We start from the raw sequence: 17975 nt of genomic DNA on the forward strand, positions 1-17975 counted from the left end.
CCACTTGCAGAAGCGAAGACATAGAACTTTGTCCAAATGGCTGTTCGGTGTATGTGCATCCATCTGGATTTGTTTGTCCGGACCATAACTTTGACATGCATGAAGCAATCTTGTTTATATTTGGCATGAATGTTAATCTCAGTAAACGAAGTGTCTTGCGCAAACTCCTGGTAGTTACCTCAAAGGTCAAGGTCACAGTTGGAGGTCAAAAGTCATGTCAAATCTTGTCCGGCCCTTAAATTTGACATTTATTGAGGAATCTTGTTTATATTTGGCATGAATGTTTAACTCGGTGAGATGGACTATATCTTAAAGGTCCAGGTTAGAGTTAGGGGTTAAAGGGCGGGCTCGACATGATGCCCACATGCATCTAGTTTTGTATGCTTGGTGGTAAAATATTTAAAATTGTTATTATAAATAAGTTGATGTGTTTCATGAATGAATTAAAACTTCCTCATTTTTCATATTTCTGTCATCAGCCTTTCTTTCAACACGTACATAAAACAAAACTTAAGGAAGGCAATTTACCTGTAGCGTTGAATTAGCAGTATCTTAGATCTACTGTACTATAAATAATAAACATGGAAACCTGCAAAATGTTGTATTTTCTCTGCAGGTAAATAAAGATGAGCAGCCATATAAGAAACTTACACCAGTGAATCAATATAGTATTGAACTGAACGAGCATGTACAAATCTGTGATAGTAAATCTCTGTTGAAATCCTCTGAGACCTTGTCATTCCTGGTACGAGACGCGGCACATGTCACACCACTCAACTTTGAAAGCTGTGTCCATGCAATAAGAGCATTTGCTGAGGCTTCATTAAATGGGGGTGAGTTTCAGTTTTGGCTTTTGTAAACTACTATGGTCAAATCAAATTCAAGTGAACTGTTACTTAAAATTTCTCTTTTTTTATTGGCTCACCTGTCATGTAGTAACAAGGTGAGCTATTATGATCTCCCTTTGTTTGTCATCTGTCCACAGTTTCTTGTGAACACAATAGAGACCATACTTAGCAATCAATTTTAATCAAACTTGCACACAACTTGTATTGGCATAATTTCTCTGTTCCTTTCGAAAACTGGCCAGATCCATCATGGGTTCCAGAGCTATGGCTCCTTAAAGGGCCAGAATTTGCTGTTTTTGGCTTGTGAACATGATAGAGACCAAATTTTGCAATTCATTTTTATTGAACTTAAAATTAACTTCTATTGGCATAATATCTCTGTTCCTTTCAAAAACTGGTCAGATCCCGTCATGGGTTCCAGAGTTATGGCCTCGTTAAGGGCCAGAATTTGCTTTTTCTGGCTTATGAAGAAGATAGAGACCACATTTTGCAATTGATGGTTATAAAACATGCACACAACTTGTATTGGCATAATGTCTCAGTTCCTTTCGAAAACTGGCCAGATCCAGTCATGGGTTCCAGAGTTATCCTACGCCCCTTAAGGGCCAAAAATTGCTATTTTGGTTTTTGCAGCCATATAGAGACTTCATTTATGGTTTGATTTGATACAGACTTGAACAGAATGTTTATCTTGATGATCTTTAGGCCAAGATCGAAACTTGATTATGTGGGTTCAAAAACTAGTTCACCAGTTCAAATCAAAGGAAAAGCTCATTATCACTCTAGAGGCCATATTTATGACCCTATCTTCTTGAAACTTGGTCAGAATGTTTATCTTGATGATTCCTGTGCCTTATTCAAAACTGGGTCATATGGGATCAAAAACTAGGTCACCAGGTCAGATTAAAGGAAAAGCTTGTAAACACTCTTGAGGCCACATTTATGACCATATCTTCATGAAACTTGGTCAGAATGTTCATCGTGATGATTTTTAGCCAGAGTTCGAAACTGGGTCATGTGCATTCAAAAAGTAGGTCACCTGCTTAAATCGAAGGAAATGCTTGTTAACACTCTAGAGGCAATATCTTTGACCCTATCTTCATGAAACTTGGTAAGAATGTTTATCTTGATGATTCCTTTGCCAAGTTTGAAACTGGGTCATGTGGGGTCAAAAAAAGGTTACCTTTCAAAGGAACAGCTTATTAACACTGTAGAGGCCACATTTATGACCCTGTCTTTATAAAACTTGGTCAGAATGTTTATCTTGATGATTCCAAGGCCAGGTTTAATATATGGGCAATATAGGGTCATCATGACCCTCTTGTTCAACTTTCCTGCTAGTGAAGCATGTGTTAGGAAGAAGATGAAAATATGATGGTAATGCAAACCTGAAAAGCATTTTAGACGTTGATCCTTTTACTGATGTAATATGTTTTAAATATATGTATATATTTGACAGAGACAACAGTTTCTTCAATACTGATTAAAAGGACAAGTAATTTTTGTTGTACAGTTGTCACCTGCCAAAGTAAAGGTGGGTGCCAGAGTTGTACCATTCCTACATACTGCTTTCTTGGAAAATTTAGGTACTTGCAAACAAATTGTTTTAATTTTCAGGTCACAAAAAAGTAACGGTTTCGCCAAAACATTCAAAAGATAGAAAATCTAAATATAAACAGAAGAAACAAGCAGCTGCACGTATGAAAAAATCCCATTCTTCACCGAGTCAGATTCAGATGACAACAAGTTCTGATGAGGAGAATGAAGCAGAGGGATTGGATGCTGAACTCCATTCGCTTTCCATACAGGTAAACTTCCGATTAGAATAGTTTGACAGCATTTAAATGTCCAAAATAGATTACTTTTTGCTTACCTAAAGTCTTCTTTAATTTCTAAACACATCTGAGTTTAGACAAAAGTTTAAGACTTCTTACAAGTGAAAAAAATTGGAATCATTGTCACAAGCCAGAGCTTCCTGTTGTGACAAATACACTTAGTACTGTTCCAAAGATGTTCTATTTAAAATGGATAATGTCAATTGAAAACATAACCTCTGTGCCATTACATGAGTAGACCAGATGGTCCGTACAGAAGTTTCATTACCTCTTATAGACCTTACAGTTTTAATAACTGCCTTTTTGATTTTGATTCCTAAAGGCTTATACCACATACAACTGTGGTAAAACTATCAGCTTGACAAAATATTTCTAAGCATTGATGAAAGGTAATCAGGTCATTTTATGACAAATGAAGATCTACAGTTGAGTGGGACATTCGTGAGCAATTTGGTTTCTCATTTCAGTCACTTGCCCCTCGCTTGTGAGTTCAACCATACTTGGCTCATGACCTAAACAGTGTAAATGTGACTTAAAACATGACCAGTTAACAATTTGTATATTTACTTTCAGTTGTTAGATCTGATGCACACATTGCATACCCGTGCTAACAGTATATATTCCTCATGGGCAGAGGAGAGCCACGATCGTGCTGATACAGAACAGGTTATAGTAGATGCTGGATCTGGGTCCCTTTGGATCAAATGTTGGTGCCCACTTTTACAAGGTCAGTTTTAGTACATGTAATTGACTACATATTTATTGTGACTTTCATGTGACTTCCATGTTTCTCCTCAGCGATATATGATGATTTTGTGTCGATTCGCCATAATACCCAACTCACTCACTCACTTCATTTTCTGATATATAGAGGATATTTGTTTGTTTCAGTGAAATATCAGTTTTATTTCACAAGTGAGCATCAAAATTTGATATTTTCACGAGTGGCGTAGCCACGAGTGAAAATGACTTTTTTTTGGTGCTCACGAGTGAAATTAAATTGATATTACACTGAAACAAGCAAATTTTCTTTTCATTTTATGTGTAAAACTCTATTTTTGTTGCGTAATTTATAAAAATGTCGAAAATCGCGGGAAAGATCAACAGAAAGCATAACACAAATGACGTCATTTTAACGACGTCATCGTCATTATGGTCCCCGGTATTCATAACGCCCGGTATACAATTTGACTTCAATTGCGACGGAGGACCGGAACTAGTTCGGCAAAAACAGTGAAAATAAAATTGATAATCTACTGTTTCAAAACTGTGGATTATCACTTTTATTTCACTGAGAAAACTCTATAATTCACTGGAAAACATAAAATAATAAGACATATTTGCTCCAACTTCAATTTATGTTTGCTACAATTATCATTATTCTTTGAAAATCACATCATTTCACTTGCATAGAATTTCATAGTTTTTTGTGAGAAAAAATATTTTATGGAAAAATGAATTGATGAATTTCAAGATTTCAAGATAGGATATATTGGAGCTTCCATTTTGTCATTACAGTACATTTCATTTCTAGGTTCATTCATGAAAATCATGATTTCTCAGTATTTCTGATGACAAACAAAACACATTGTACTGAACACTTGTAAAGGTCAAAGGCTGAACCTTAAACTGCTAATGGTGTAAATAGTATAAACTTTTTATTACTTCATGCAATCTGTTAAAAAAAGTTTCGTCGGGAAAATAAAAAAAAAAACAACAGATGCTCGAAGTTACTAAGTGATTGTAAGATATTTCTCTACTGATAGCACTTTCAAAAGGATAGAGTAGTTATTGTATTACTAGTGTAATGGTATTGACAGGTATTGCCAGGCTATGCTGTGATGCAAGACGACAGGTCAGAGGTCAAGCTTTGACCTATTTACAGAGAGCACTGCTTGTCCATGACCTTCAAACCTTGTCTGCTGTAGAATGGGAGGCCTGCTTCAATAAGGTAAAGATATTCAGTAAATATATAATACTGGAAGTACTCAAAATAAGATATGGTTTACCTTACGGATTGTGATAGAAGTTTCTTCAATCATCTTTTTGTACCCAAAACTTAAAGTTGTCTGGAACTTTCTCCTTATTTCCTTTCATGATATTTCTAATTAATTTTTGTTTTGAACATTATTTTTATGCCCCCACTTTGGGGGGAGGGGGCATATAGATTTGCCCTTGTCCGTCTGTCTGTCCTTCCATCCTTCCGTCCCTCCGTCTGTCCTTCCGTCCTTCCGAGAATGTTGTGTCGGGCATAGCTCCAAAAGTATTTGACATAGAGTCACAAAACTTTACAGGAATGTTGGTCAGCATGTGTAGTTGTGCACCTGGGGGTTCGCGTCCGGATTCATTCAGTCATGTAGAAGTTATGGCCCCTGACTTTGTAAAAATTGGTCATTTTAGTGTTGTGTCGTGCCTAGCTCCAAAAGTATATGACATAGAGTCACAAAACTTTACAGGCATGTTGGTCAGCATGTGTAGTTATGCACCTGGGGTTTCGCGTCCGGATTCATCAAGTCATGTAGGAGTTTTGGCCCCTGACTTAGTAAAAAATGGGTCATTTTAATGTTGTGTCGCGCATAGCTCCAAAAGTATTTGACCTAGAGTCACCAAAGAATACAGGAATGTTGGTCAGCATGTGAAGTTGTGCACCTGGGGTTTCGCGTCTGGATTCATTCAATCGTGTAGTAGTTATAGCCACTGACTTAGTTAAAAATGGGTCATTTTAACGTGTGTCATGCGTAGCTTCAAAAGTATTTGACCTAGAGTCAACAAAGTTTTCCTGAATGTTGGTCAGTATGTGCAGTTGTGCACCTGGGGTTTCGCATCCGGATTCATTCAGTATTGTAGGAGTTGTGGCCCCTGACCTGGGAAAAAATTGTCATTTTAATGTCATGTAGTGGGGGCATCTGTGTCCCATGGACACATTTCTAGTTTTCAAAATGATTTAACAGATTACCATTTTTGCTAATGGTGTGACAATTGGTAAGTGTTTCATTTGGACAAAAAAAAAAAAACAGCTAAGTTTCATGAACATAACAAATTTGCAGTTGCTAGGACATTCGCCGTGCAGTATGTGAAAAACAAAAATGTTTCCATTTCAGATACTGTTTCCACTGCTGACCAAATTGTTAGAGAACATAAATACCCAGGATCCTTCAGGGATGGAAGAAACTAGAATGAGAGCTTCTACTCTTCTCTGTAAAGTAAGGTTATACAATTATTTTCAAGTCTACCCACATAGTTCAATAGAGAGTGCATCAGTCTATGGATAATGGAGCAGTGAGTTTGATCTCCGTGAAAGGGGTATGTTCTCTGTGAAAATTTGATAAAAGACATTGTGTCTGAAATAATTCGTCCTCCACCTCTGATTCAAGTGGGTGATCCATGTTTGTGTCTGACTGCCTAGTGAATGAATTGCAAATGAACTGAAGGGTCATATATTGTGTTTATAGTTTTGTCATTGAAACATTTATTTGTAGTTTTGTTGTCTAAAATTTATATCAGCACAGTGTCCTGGAACTATTTTTTGAACCAGGTTACATTGAAAAAGTGAGGAGGATGAATATAGAAATGAGGCAAGTTTGAAATAATTTTGCTCATTGTCATACTACAGCCAAAGTAGATTCTAATAAAACCAAAAGACAAGTTTTGTTAGGTAACATGGAGATCATTTAATGTTCAAACTATCCTTCAGTATATACAGATATTTACCAACTCCTTATACTGCCTCAGTAGCCATGTGGTAGAGCACCCTCATCAAGTGTGGAAGGTTGCAGGTGCACTACCTGGCCATGTCATACAAAAGACATGAAAAATGGCACAGTTAGCTGCCTCACTTCACTTGACCCTCAGCATTAAGAGGATAGTTCTAGGACTGGTCAGCCCATTGTCAGTATTATGTGACTGGATGGGGTATCATGTCATGTGTATATGGTGTGATGTTCCAGTGATGTAGTGCTATAAAGATGGGCATTGTGCTTACTGCTACAAGTAGACAGCATTGTCTGTTTGACTGAAAAATTACTGAAAAAGAAGCTTAACCGAAACATACATACACAATACCTACTTCAACTTTGCTTTCTGTATTTTCAGGTATTTCTGCAGCATTTGAGTCCATTGTTGTCTTTGAGTACATTTACGGCACTTTGGCTTACTATTTTAGACTTTATGGATAAATACATGCATGCGGACAGAAGTGACCTGCTGGTAAATTTTTTATGTAGTGAACTGTTAATATTTCAGAGAATCAATTTCTTTGTTAACAAGAGCATTGTTAAAAGGAAACAAAGGTGATAATGATTTTTAAACTACACATATTCTTTACTGTGTTACTAGAAGCTTGTTTCGTTAGTAAAATGGAAAAAATAGTTGTAAAAATCATTGACATTTCTTTTGAAAGGAGATAAACTCAAAGTAAAAGTATTGTATAATGCTGTCTTAAAACGATTATAGTAGTAATCTTTAAAACTACTTCCAAATTTTCTACTCTTCAGGCTGAAGCAATTCCCGAGTCACTCAAAAATATGTTACTTGTGATGGATACAGCAGGGATCTTTCAGACTGGGGATGACATTGACTCCCAGCTGTGGCGTCTCACCTGGGATCGTATCGATACATTCCTACCTCATCTCAAAGGGGAACTCTTCAAGCCAGCTGATCATGGTATCACTTCTGTTAATGAGATTTACTGTAAAATTGGATCTTTTTCCCAGATGAAATTTTTTTTTTGGCTTTTTAAAATTGGCACTGGTGTTCATGGTAGAATGTTCATGATGTATGGCCAGTTTGCTATCATACAGGACTTTTTGTATTCATAATAGTTTTTTTTCCATCTTCAGTTAGCAGATATAAAACATCCCTTGCAGAAATTTCTAATTTTACAGTATTTACATTCCACAACATCTTCTCATACTTAAGTAATCTCAGCCATATTCTTTGATAAAGAGATATGAGGAAATAAATGTCTGAAGATTGCTTTGTCACCACATTTCATAGATGGTCACTGTTTAATTACTTCATTCATACATGGTGTATTTTCTCCAAAATTTGCATCTACAGTTGTTTGAGTTTTTTTTCTCACAATTTTAAGAAGAGAACTTATTTTGTAAATACTTGTTATAAAAGTTGATCTATGTCTTATAGAACCATGTAAGCTAGCTATGGATCGTGAGGAGACACCGACTCCTGAGCCAGAGTCAACTCCCTTGTTGTCAGGGACAACACCTGACCCTGCAGTAACGTCTGAACCGGCAGATGGTAAAGGTATGTATATATATATATGTGAATACAGCCATATAACATAGCAGAGTAGCATTGGAATAATGCAGTAGAGTAGCAGTTTGATAGAAAGAGATGTATACAATATAATGATATTGTTAATTAAAAAGATATTTAAAAAATCATACTTATTATAATATTCAGACTAGAGCATTCTCCAGCAGTATCGTTTGTAATGGGATTTTGAATTGGGGAAAACTTTACAAAAATGAATTGATGCTATGACCTTAAGAAAGTGAGTATACACAGTAAAAGGAGGGTGCTAACCTCTCATTACATGTAAAATTATTTTTATAATCAGGCATGATATTGCTGGATAACTGCTGAAACATATCAGTTTTAATCAAGTAAACATATATTCATGATGGTAATCAGAAAACTGGTTTTGGTCACTAATTACATTTGTATTTACTAGATATTTTACATTGCTTGTATATTCACTATAATGCTTTTTACACTGTGTAACCTGTGCGAGAAGTGCCAGGAGTTAACAATTTCGAAATTCTAATATTTTGCTGTGTATTCATTAAATCACTAAAGCTCCAGTCGATGGAAGTCATGTATCACCTGAGAATGATCGGCTTAGTTCACCAGGTAATGCTGAAAGTAGTTGCCTAGCAACAGAAGAAAACTTGCCGTCTGCCGCTTCATACTTTCTGCATACGCCTTTACCCACAGTTCCAAGCTCTCACATTGCCACCACAACTTCTAGTCCATCAAAAACAGTATCGTCAGAAAAAACAGTTTCAAGTCTTTCAAAAAGTACTAGTGAGCCAGTCTTGAGCCCGGGCGTGCCCCTGCTGCTTAATCCAGAGCTTATGAAAGGTACTGGCATACATATAGTGTCCCCGCAGGTTCATGTAAGTATAAAGCTAAGTAGTATCCCATAATGCCTTGAGGGTCTATGGATACCTGCCGACTTGCTTGCCAACCTGCATGACATTTATGGTAAACTGTATGGATGCTATTAACCTTTACCCTGCTGTATTTCTAAAATAATTCATTTTTAGCTCGACTATTCGAAGAATAAGTAGAGCTATCCTACTCACCACGGCGTCGGCGTCACACCCTGGTTAAGTTTTTCGTACCAGTCCACATTTCGACAAAGTCTTTTGAGATAAAGCTTTGAAACTTTCCACACTTGTTTACCATCACCATGTCCAGTTATAGGCAAGAGTACATAACTCTGTCAAGCATTTTGACTGAATTATGGCCCCTTTTGACTTAGAAATCTTGGTTAAGTTTTTCGTACCAGTTCATATTTTGACAAAGTCTTTTGAGATAAAGCGTTGAAACTTTCAACACTTGTTTACCATCACCATGTCCAGTTGTAGGCAAGAGTACATAACTCCATCAAGCATTTTGGTTGAATTATTGCCCCTTTTTGACTTAGAAATCTTGGTTAAGTTTTTCGTACCAGTCTACATTTTGACAAAGTCTTTTGAGATAAAGCTTTGAAACTTTCAACACTTGTTTACCATCACCATGTCCAGTTGTAGGCAAGAGTACATAACTCCATCAAGCATTTTGGCTGAATTGTGGCCCCTTCTGACATAGAATTCTTGGTTAAGTTTTTCGTACCAGTTTATATTTTGTGTGAAGTGTTTGACATATGGCTTTGAAACTTTTATATCTTGTTTAGTATTATAGTCTCTATCAATAGGCAAGAGTACATAACTCTGTCATCTTTTTTGGCTGAATTATGGCCCTTTTTGAACTTGGAAATTGGTTCTGTTTTCATATGTGTCCGTGTTTTGTCAAGACTATTTGACATATGGCTTTTAAACTTTAAACACTTGTTTATAATTATGATTTCCATCTGTAGGCAAGAGTACATAACCCTGACTACTATTTTGGCTGAATTATGGCCCTTTTTGGACTTTGAAATTTTTGTCAAAACTATTTGAACTGTGGCTTTGAAACTTTTAACACTAGTATTTCAACATTATTTCCATCTGTAGGCAAGTGTACAGAACTCTTTCAGCTATTTTGACTGAATTATGACCCTTTTTGGACTTGGAAATTAGTTAAAATTTTTTATACAAGTTCATTTTTTGCCTAACATATAACTTAACATATTTGCCATCATGGTTACACATTGCCATTTAGTGCAAGACTAATCGAAATCCACAAATACAGGAACATTTTTTGTTTAATCCATTTTTTTCTTTTGTGTGAAAATCTATGGAAATATTTTGACCCCATTCTTCAATCAATTCTTCGAATAGTCGAGCGCGCTGTCATCCGACAGCTCTTGTGGGCAATACCAATTATTATTCGAGGTGGTGTTCACTGAAATTACCAACTGGATACCGAACAGTGCAGACCCTGATCAGCCTGCACACACGTGCAGGCTGATCTTGGTCGCAAAGGCAGAATCACTTGCCACCAGCAGGCTAAAGGTTAATCAGTGGTAATATTTGTGCCAGGTAATGTCCAGATACTGAATATTTCAAGTCTTGTTTATAAAATGAATACATATTTACAGTTTCATTTGAAAAAAATCAAACTTGTAGATGTAATTATTTTTGAAAATAGACTGTATCGTTTTCATATTATTTTCAAATGCTTAATGAAAATCATAGGCATTAGCGTGGCACAAATGTAATGATATGTGGGTTAAATAATTGGAATTGTTTACTTTTTCAAGTAATTAATATGTTAGAATTTTGAGTTTCAGTACTTGCAAACAAGAATTGGTGCATTGTTATGTCTCCTAATTTGTGGGGGAGACATTGTTTTGATCGGTTGTCTGTCTTTCTATCCATCACAAATTGGTCTGCTCTGTATCTTTTACCAAATCTACCTTTCCATCACAAAGTTACTGACCCTCTTTCAAAACTGTTCAATCAAACTATGGATCACAGATGAGCAATGTTCGGTCGTAATGGCCCTATTGTTTTGAAAAATACTTTCTAGTAAATCTTTCTTTCTAAAATTATAAGAGTATTTACATGCATGTGTGGGAGTAATAGTAACATTTCAGTTAAAACTATAAAAGTTCTAATGAATATAGATAATTCACTGAACATAACTTTAATAGTTGAAACTCGGTATCTTCAAACTTTGCTTTAGTTAAAAAAAAATAAGTAAGTCCCATGAAAATTTCATCTGAAGAGTAAGTAAAGTACCATAACTCTCTTTAAAGGAAAATTTAAGTCCAATAAAATTCCATATGTACCTTGTATTTGCTATTAAATAACTCAAAATGTGAAAATTGGGACATGACCAAAACAGTGATGGCATAGAGGCAAACGCTCATCTGACAGTCAAATGGAAGATGAGATACTGGGTTTCTGCTGTATGACTGAAGTCCAAAATTATTAGGATAAATTTTTGTGCACTTGTGTAATTAAAAGGAAAACAAATATGCATGTCTTATTTCTCTGAAACATAATGTGCTAGAACAAAGCATTTCAAGTTAAAAACTAAAAGAGCTATATATAAATGTATTTTTAACAAATAGATTCATTATACCTGTACTGTACTAATATAGTATACAAACTAATCAGCTAGTTGTAACACATTGTACAAATTTTACTTACTTTGGTATACTTGCACAATTTATGTGGTACTGATATAACCCATTATATTGCATATTATTTAGAAGTTAAAAATGGTGGAAGTATTAAGTAATTCTTTTGTCCCAAAATTTTTGTAGGGCTCATAGATATGTCCCTGTCAGTCCATTCAAATTTTAGTTGTGCATATCTCAAAATGTATTTGACCTAGAGTCATCAAACCTCACAGGATTGTTACTCTGAATAATTCAGCATGTTTTGTTTTGCAGTGTTTTGAACAGGATTTCACACAGCCAGATCAGAGTTATTGCCCTTGACTTAGTCCAAAAATATGCATAAAAAGGACTTTCAAAGTTTGTGTCACTTGTGTCTCAAAAAGTATTTGACCTAGGATTATGAAACATAATAGAATACTATTCAGCTTGTAAAGTTGTTAAGAGATTTCACACAGCCGGAGTAATGGCACTTGACTTTGTCAAAAATGCTTAATAGGGCATAAAAGATTTTGTTGCACCTGTCTTAAAATACATTTAACCTAGAGCCAAGAAACATCATAGGATTATTATTCAGTAACTGAAATTGTGCATGGGATTTCTGTCCGTCAGACCACAGTTATGGCCCTTGATTGTCAAAATTATGCATTAAGGGCATACAAGTTTACGCATGTATCTCAAAAAGTATTTTACTTAGTGCCAGTCATAAGATAATGAGGATTGTTAATTAGCATGTGAAGCCGCACACCTGGTGTTCTGCTTGGGATTTTATTCTGCTAGACCAGAGTTATGGTCCTTGACTTAGTGAAAAATACACATTAAGTGCTTAAAGTTTGTGATGCATACATCTTAAAAAAAAAATATTTACTGTGCAAGACCAGAATTATGGTCCTCGACTTAGTTGAAAAAATGCATTCAAGGGATAAAAGTTTGTTTCCCATGTATCTCAAAAAGTGTTTGATCTGGTCATAGAACATGAGAGGATTGTTACATAGCATGTGAAGTTGTGCACCTGATGTTCTTTTTGGGGACCATGTATGGTGATGGGAAATGTGGGCACCAGTGTCCTATGGACACATCTAGTATATACTTCATTTATTACATATTTCTTCTTCAATTTTATTTTTATGTGTGGTCACAAGTTTACTTTAATACTAGGGGAATATTGCCACTCTTATCCTTTCCACCTTTCCATTACATGATTAAAGTTAGTTTTGCTTTAAATACAAGTACCTTTACTGTTAGTGAAGGAAAATGCACACCTGTAAATGGCATAGTTCAGCAAGGTGATAACTAAAATGACACTTTCATACTACTTCAGAAAACCAATTGTCTTATTTACAGTATGCTTCTTATTTTGCATTCTTAGAATACAGCATTTTATTGTGCACCTCCCCCACTCTTAATAACTGGAGTGGGGTATTTAGATTTGCCCTTGTCAATACCTTGTACAGATGTCTTTCTGTCTGAATTTGTCTTGTACTTTATCTCAAAAAGTACATTACTTGGAGTCATCAAACCTTACTGGATTTTTAATCAGCATGTAATGTTGTGCACCTGGGGTTTTGTTGTGGATTTCTCTGAGCTAGGCCAGAGTTATGGCCCTTGATTAAGACACAAATAAGCATAAAAAGGTTTAAAAGATTGTGCCCCTTGGATTTTGTCAGGGATTTGACTTACCAGCCAAGAATTACGGCCCTTGACTTAGAAAAACCAATGCTAAAAGGGCCTAAAAGTTTGTGTTGCATGTATGTTGAAGTATTTGACATAGAATCATGAAACATTATGGAATTGTTATGTAGCATGTAAAGTTGTGCCCCTGATGTTCTATTTGAGACTTCAAATGCCAGATCAGAGTTACAGTCCTTGATTATGTGATAAAATATGCATAAAGGTTTTAGAAGATTGTTTCACACAATTCAAGAAGTAAAAAAGGTAAAGGTAAAGGTCTTGTTTATTATAGTGTCACCCCTACTGAAAGGGCCAGCCAATTTGGCTTATGAGACACCTTTATTGTGCATACCAATTACCTCCCAACTCCTACCACTATGCCAGGCGGATAGAAGTCGGTAACCATTCATTTAACTAGCTCGCGGCTCACGAACTGGCCATTTCGGAACGAGTCCCATGACAAACATCCCCCAGACGAACGATCCCCATGGGGCTCGAACCTTCGACCTCCCGATCCTGAGGCGGATGCCTTATCCACTGGACCACGGTGACCTATAATTACTAAACCATATAGGAATATTATTTGGCATGTGAATTTTGTACACCTAGGGTTTTGTTTAGATATTCACCCTGCAAGATCAAAGTAATGGCCAATGACTTAGTAAACATGAGCTGTCTCCATAGGATGACACATGCCCCCGATGGCACTTTGAATGAATAGTTATGGCCGATGTTAGAGTTTAGGACCTTTGACCTACGGAGCTGGGTCTTGCGCGCGACACGTCGTCTTACTGTGTCACACATTCATGCGTAGTTATTTTAAAATCCATGCATGAATGACAAAGATATGGACCAGACACGCCCATCAATGCACTATCATGAAAAATGACCTTTAACGTCTAAGTGTGACCTTGACCTTTGAGCTTCGGACCTGGGTCTTGCGCGCCACACGTCGTCTTACTGTGGTACACATTCATGCCAAGTTATTTGAATATCCATCCATCGATGACAAAGATATGGACCGGACACGCCCATCAATGCACTATCCTTTAATGTCTAAGTGTGACCTTGACGTTTGAGCTACGGACCTGGGTCTTGCGCGCGACACGTCGTCTTACTGTGGTACACATTCATGCCAAGTTATTTGAAAATCCATCCATCGATGACAAAGATATGGACCGGACACGAAAATTGCGGACAGACTGACAGACCGACAGACTGACAGACCGACAGATGGTTCAAAAACTATATGCCTCCCTTCAGGGGCATAAAAAGAATGAGTTGAGGGGTTGAAAAGGTGTGTAGCACGTATCTCAAGAAGTATTGACTGGATTCAGGAAACTTTATCAGAATGTTGTGCAGTTTGTAAAGTTGTGCACCTGAGATATTATTTTGGTATTTAACCCCTCACAGTTACGTTCCTTTCTCTCTCTCTCTCTCCACACCCTCCCCCCCCCCCCCCCACCCCACAAAAAAAAAATACAGTTTTATCTTATGTTTCTTGTATCCATACCCCCACCCCTACCACAACCATCTCTGATGACTCCTAACCCAAGGTTATATGAAAGTTAACTTAGTGTTGTATTGTCAGTAACACGTGACTGTATGGTGAAAGGAAGTGAGGGCACCAGTGTCATATGGACACACAGTTTTCAGAGTAAATTTTAATTTAAAATTTAATCATTTTGTAAACTTCAATTTGTTTTTCAGATGGGGCCCAAGTCCTCGGAGGGCAGCCAGTCAACCAGTCTGATAACAGAGGACCAGTTTTACTGAACAACACAGGCAGTCCTGCCCACTCCAGTCCTGTCAGCGCAAGCCCTGTCCACTTGAGCCCGGCTCATTCTGCCCCAGTTCACTCAAGCCCAGTACACACAGGCAGTCCAGTTCATAGGGATCCAGCACTGATGAATTATCCAATGAACAGGGTGCATCAAATATAAACTCGAAACGATCAAAAATTGTCTATAAAAGGATAAAACTATATTTGAAGTGTTCAGAATGGTTACAAGAGTTTTTTTTTGTTTTTTTTTTCCAGAAAAAAACTTGATTATATTTTTGCTTTAAAATTTATAATTGAATCTTAATCATTTTGTTTCACTTCCAAAGGGAAGTCAAAAATAAAAGCCATATACTTGAGGGATTTAGTATATTCAAGGCTGCAGAATCCCATAGAGATACCTGAACACATGTAAAATGTTCTTTCACTTACCTCTGTGAGTAAAAGACCTTGACCTTGAGCTCTCGACCTTGATATTATGACCTTAAACTGGATACTAATCTTGACATTTGTGGTAGTTGATTGGTACCAAAAATTTAAATGGTTCTTTTGTTTGTCATGTTGTAAAGGTTGATTGAGTTGTGATATTTTTGTTTCCATTTTTAATTTATTTGTGCAATAATGTACATGTATATAATGAAACTTGTATATTACACAAACTGTATAGTTTAATTCTGTTTTATAGAATTTTGTATGTTTGGTATGCTTTTCTCAATAGGATTTTAAAATCATTCAGTTTCCTGCAGTTGTAGTATTGAAAAATTAAAATTTTGAACATGTGTTTTTGCAATTACGCTTTGCACATGCACATGCTTGCTTTCCTTTTAAATGTTGTTGTTGGTCCCAGATTTAGAAAGTAAGTCCCTCATTTTACATTGTTTGCTGATCACTTCATCAAGATCTCAGTTTTTCAACTTGTGGGTCCAGGAGTTAAACTTGAAACTAAAAGTAGGTGCATCAGTCTGTTTTATAAAGATTGTAGTAAGTTTAGAATAATACACTGGACAACACAAACAATATGCCATTTAAAATTGCCCAAACTTGGTAACTAGTTAATAATAACATTATAAACTATTTTGAATTAAAATATCTCTTTGAAGAAGTGACAGTTTTGGGGGAAAATGCTTTCAAAGAAAAATATAGACAGGACTATGTTAACAGATGGTCTATCATATCAGATAAAATTGCACAGTTGGTAGGTAAACAGAAAAGGGAGATTGACAGACCTTTCAAGTCAGGCTATGCTTTTACCCGAGGTTTGACTATACATACTTGTAGCTTGGTTGGTCACAAAACAGTTTGGGGAAGTGGGGAGGTTATTGAGAGTGACTACAGGTTCATAAACTCTTCAGATTATACATCTGTAAGTAGTGATATATACTTGTTGTTTTAAGATTTCTTACTTAAAACAATAACATAAAGTGCTAAGTTTTTGTTAATACTAATATGTTCTTGTATTTCCTTGATATTTAATAGAGAGGAGAACCAATCATTATCATACTGCCTAAAAATATATGACTTCCGTTTCATTTATTTATTTTGTTGTGTTTATAGCCACATGACACAATTAAAATCATAATGCAACTTTCCCCAACTTTCATTAGTGGAGGAAGACCCCAGGTACCCCTCCAGGCATTGCTGGGTTCCTAGGTAGAACTACTGACTTTCAATAAGGCAGCTGGATGTTCTTGACAAGAATTCTTAAACCTAAGTGAGGTTTAGAACCTACATCCATAAGGGGGAAAATTCCAAGTCAACAACCTTAACCATTCCACCTACGCCTTCCATGATTGGCCAGTCTTACTCGTTTGATAGGCAAGGCTGACATAAATATTTCCATATTTAAAGGCTAACCGAAGTTTCATTTTGTAGTCCTGCAGTTGGTCCATTGCTAAAAATTTGTTGCAAAAATAAAATCACACTTTATAAGGAATTGCCATACATATGGGCACCATGGCATAGACGTGTGTTACATTTTGGATCCAAGAATTGCAAGAGTTAAGGACCCTTGGACAATATTTGTACAGACTAGTGATAGTATGGGGGTATATATCGCGTTCCTGTAGAGCTCTAGGTTAAATATGTAGTTTCAGTTTATTGCATTGGCAACCGAAAAAGTTACAAAGAAAATATAGTAATTATATTATTAATATTGGCCATACTAATAGGTAGTTCTTCTTGAAGTAAGCTTCAATGGTTGTTTTACATGTATATATATTCTTGTTTGTGTTTGATCTGTATGTTCATTGCTGTAATTATATACATTAAGTTGATGAAAAGATTTTTTATTTGTCTGAATTGTGATTATATTGTCATTGTTGAAAATTTATTTATGGATATTTAAATAAACTGTCACAGTAGTGCAATATTTTTGTTTTTAAATCCACGGTGATATGTCAACAGGGCCACATACAGTGTTGGACTTCCTATGCGCAAACTCAATGGAACTGGCAAAATTTGTTTGAGTTTTCAGTAGTTTGAGCCATTGAATATTTAAGATCACCTAAGGATTTTGCCAGGACCTGACGACAAGTTTGAGTAAATGAAGTTCAACTGTATTCCAGTGCACTAAGTGGGAAACTAGAATTGTATCCATAGGACAAGAATACCTCCACATACTGTGCCATTCTTTATGGTCATATTCATGTTTGTGCATCTGAGCAAATCCATTCCTTCAAAAAGTGTATGAGGGGTTGAACACATCAAATTTTTTCACTATGGCCTATTTAGTGAAATTAAGAAAGGGCCATAATTCTAGAAAACAAGAGGGTCATTGACCCTAAAGTGGTCACCTGTGTACAAGGCTTCAAGTGTGTTTGTATAAGTACAGAGCTGTTAGCCTATATTATATACATGTCACACACACTTCAACCTAGGGCAATAATTTGAACAATTTGGGTAGACATTACAAATCTGATATCACATGCCAAATATCAAGGCTCTAGCTATTACTGATTCAGAGAAGAAAAGTGACCACACCCCCTGGCAGCCATGTTTTTTGACAAAAACAATCTTGGTAGAAGGTCATACAAGAACCATTTGTGCAAAAT

General features: G+C 36.2%; 1 protein-coding gene across 4 annotated transcripts in view; it reads left to right on the top strand.

The window, feature by feature from the left end:
• LOC123564807 (Golgi-specific brefeldin A-resistance guanine nucleotide exchange factor 1-like) overlaps nucleotides 1-17286 on the top strand; it is a 76395-nt gene extending 59109 nt beyond the window's left edge. The window contains exons 28-37 of one of the 4 annotated variants that reach the window (XM_053537429.1): nucleotides 617-833; nucleotides 2466-2656; nucleotides 3257-3410; nucleotides 4504-4634; nucleotides 5785-5886; nucleotides 6776-6889; nucleotides 7177-7345; nucleotides 7826-7945; nucleotides 8501-8785; nucleotides 14856-17286. In XM_053537429.1, coding sequence (XP_053393404.1) covers nucleotides 617-833; nucleotides 2466-2656; nucleotides 3257-3410; nucleotides 4504-4634; nucleotides 5785-5886; nucleotides 6776-6889; nucleotides 7177-7345; nucleotides 7826-7945; nucleotides 8501-8785; nucleotides 14856-15088 — 1716 coding nt within the window. In that variant the 3' untranslated portion in view covers nucleotides 15089-17286. Of the gene's footprint in view, nucleotides 1-616; nucleotides 834-2465; nucleotides 2657-3256; nucleotides 3411-4503; nucleotides 4635-5784; nucleotides 5887-6775; nucleotides 6890-7176; nucleotides 7346-7825; nucleotides 7946-8500; nucleotides 8821-14855 lie in introns of all 4 variants that reach the window. The other 3 variants (XM_053537431.1, XM_053537430.1, XM_053537432.1) reach the window with 3 other exon arrangements.
• The last annotated feature ends 689 nt before the right edge of the window (nucleotides 17287-17975 follow it).

This window comes from Mercenaria mercenaria, chromosome 2, assembly GCF_021730395.1.
Source record: "Mercenaria mercenaria strain notata chromosome 2, MADL_Memer_1, whole genome shotgun sequence".
Lineage (NCBI taxonomy): Eukaryota > Metazoa > Mollusca > Bivalvia > Venerida > Veneridae > Mercenaria > Mercenaria mercenaria.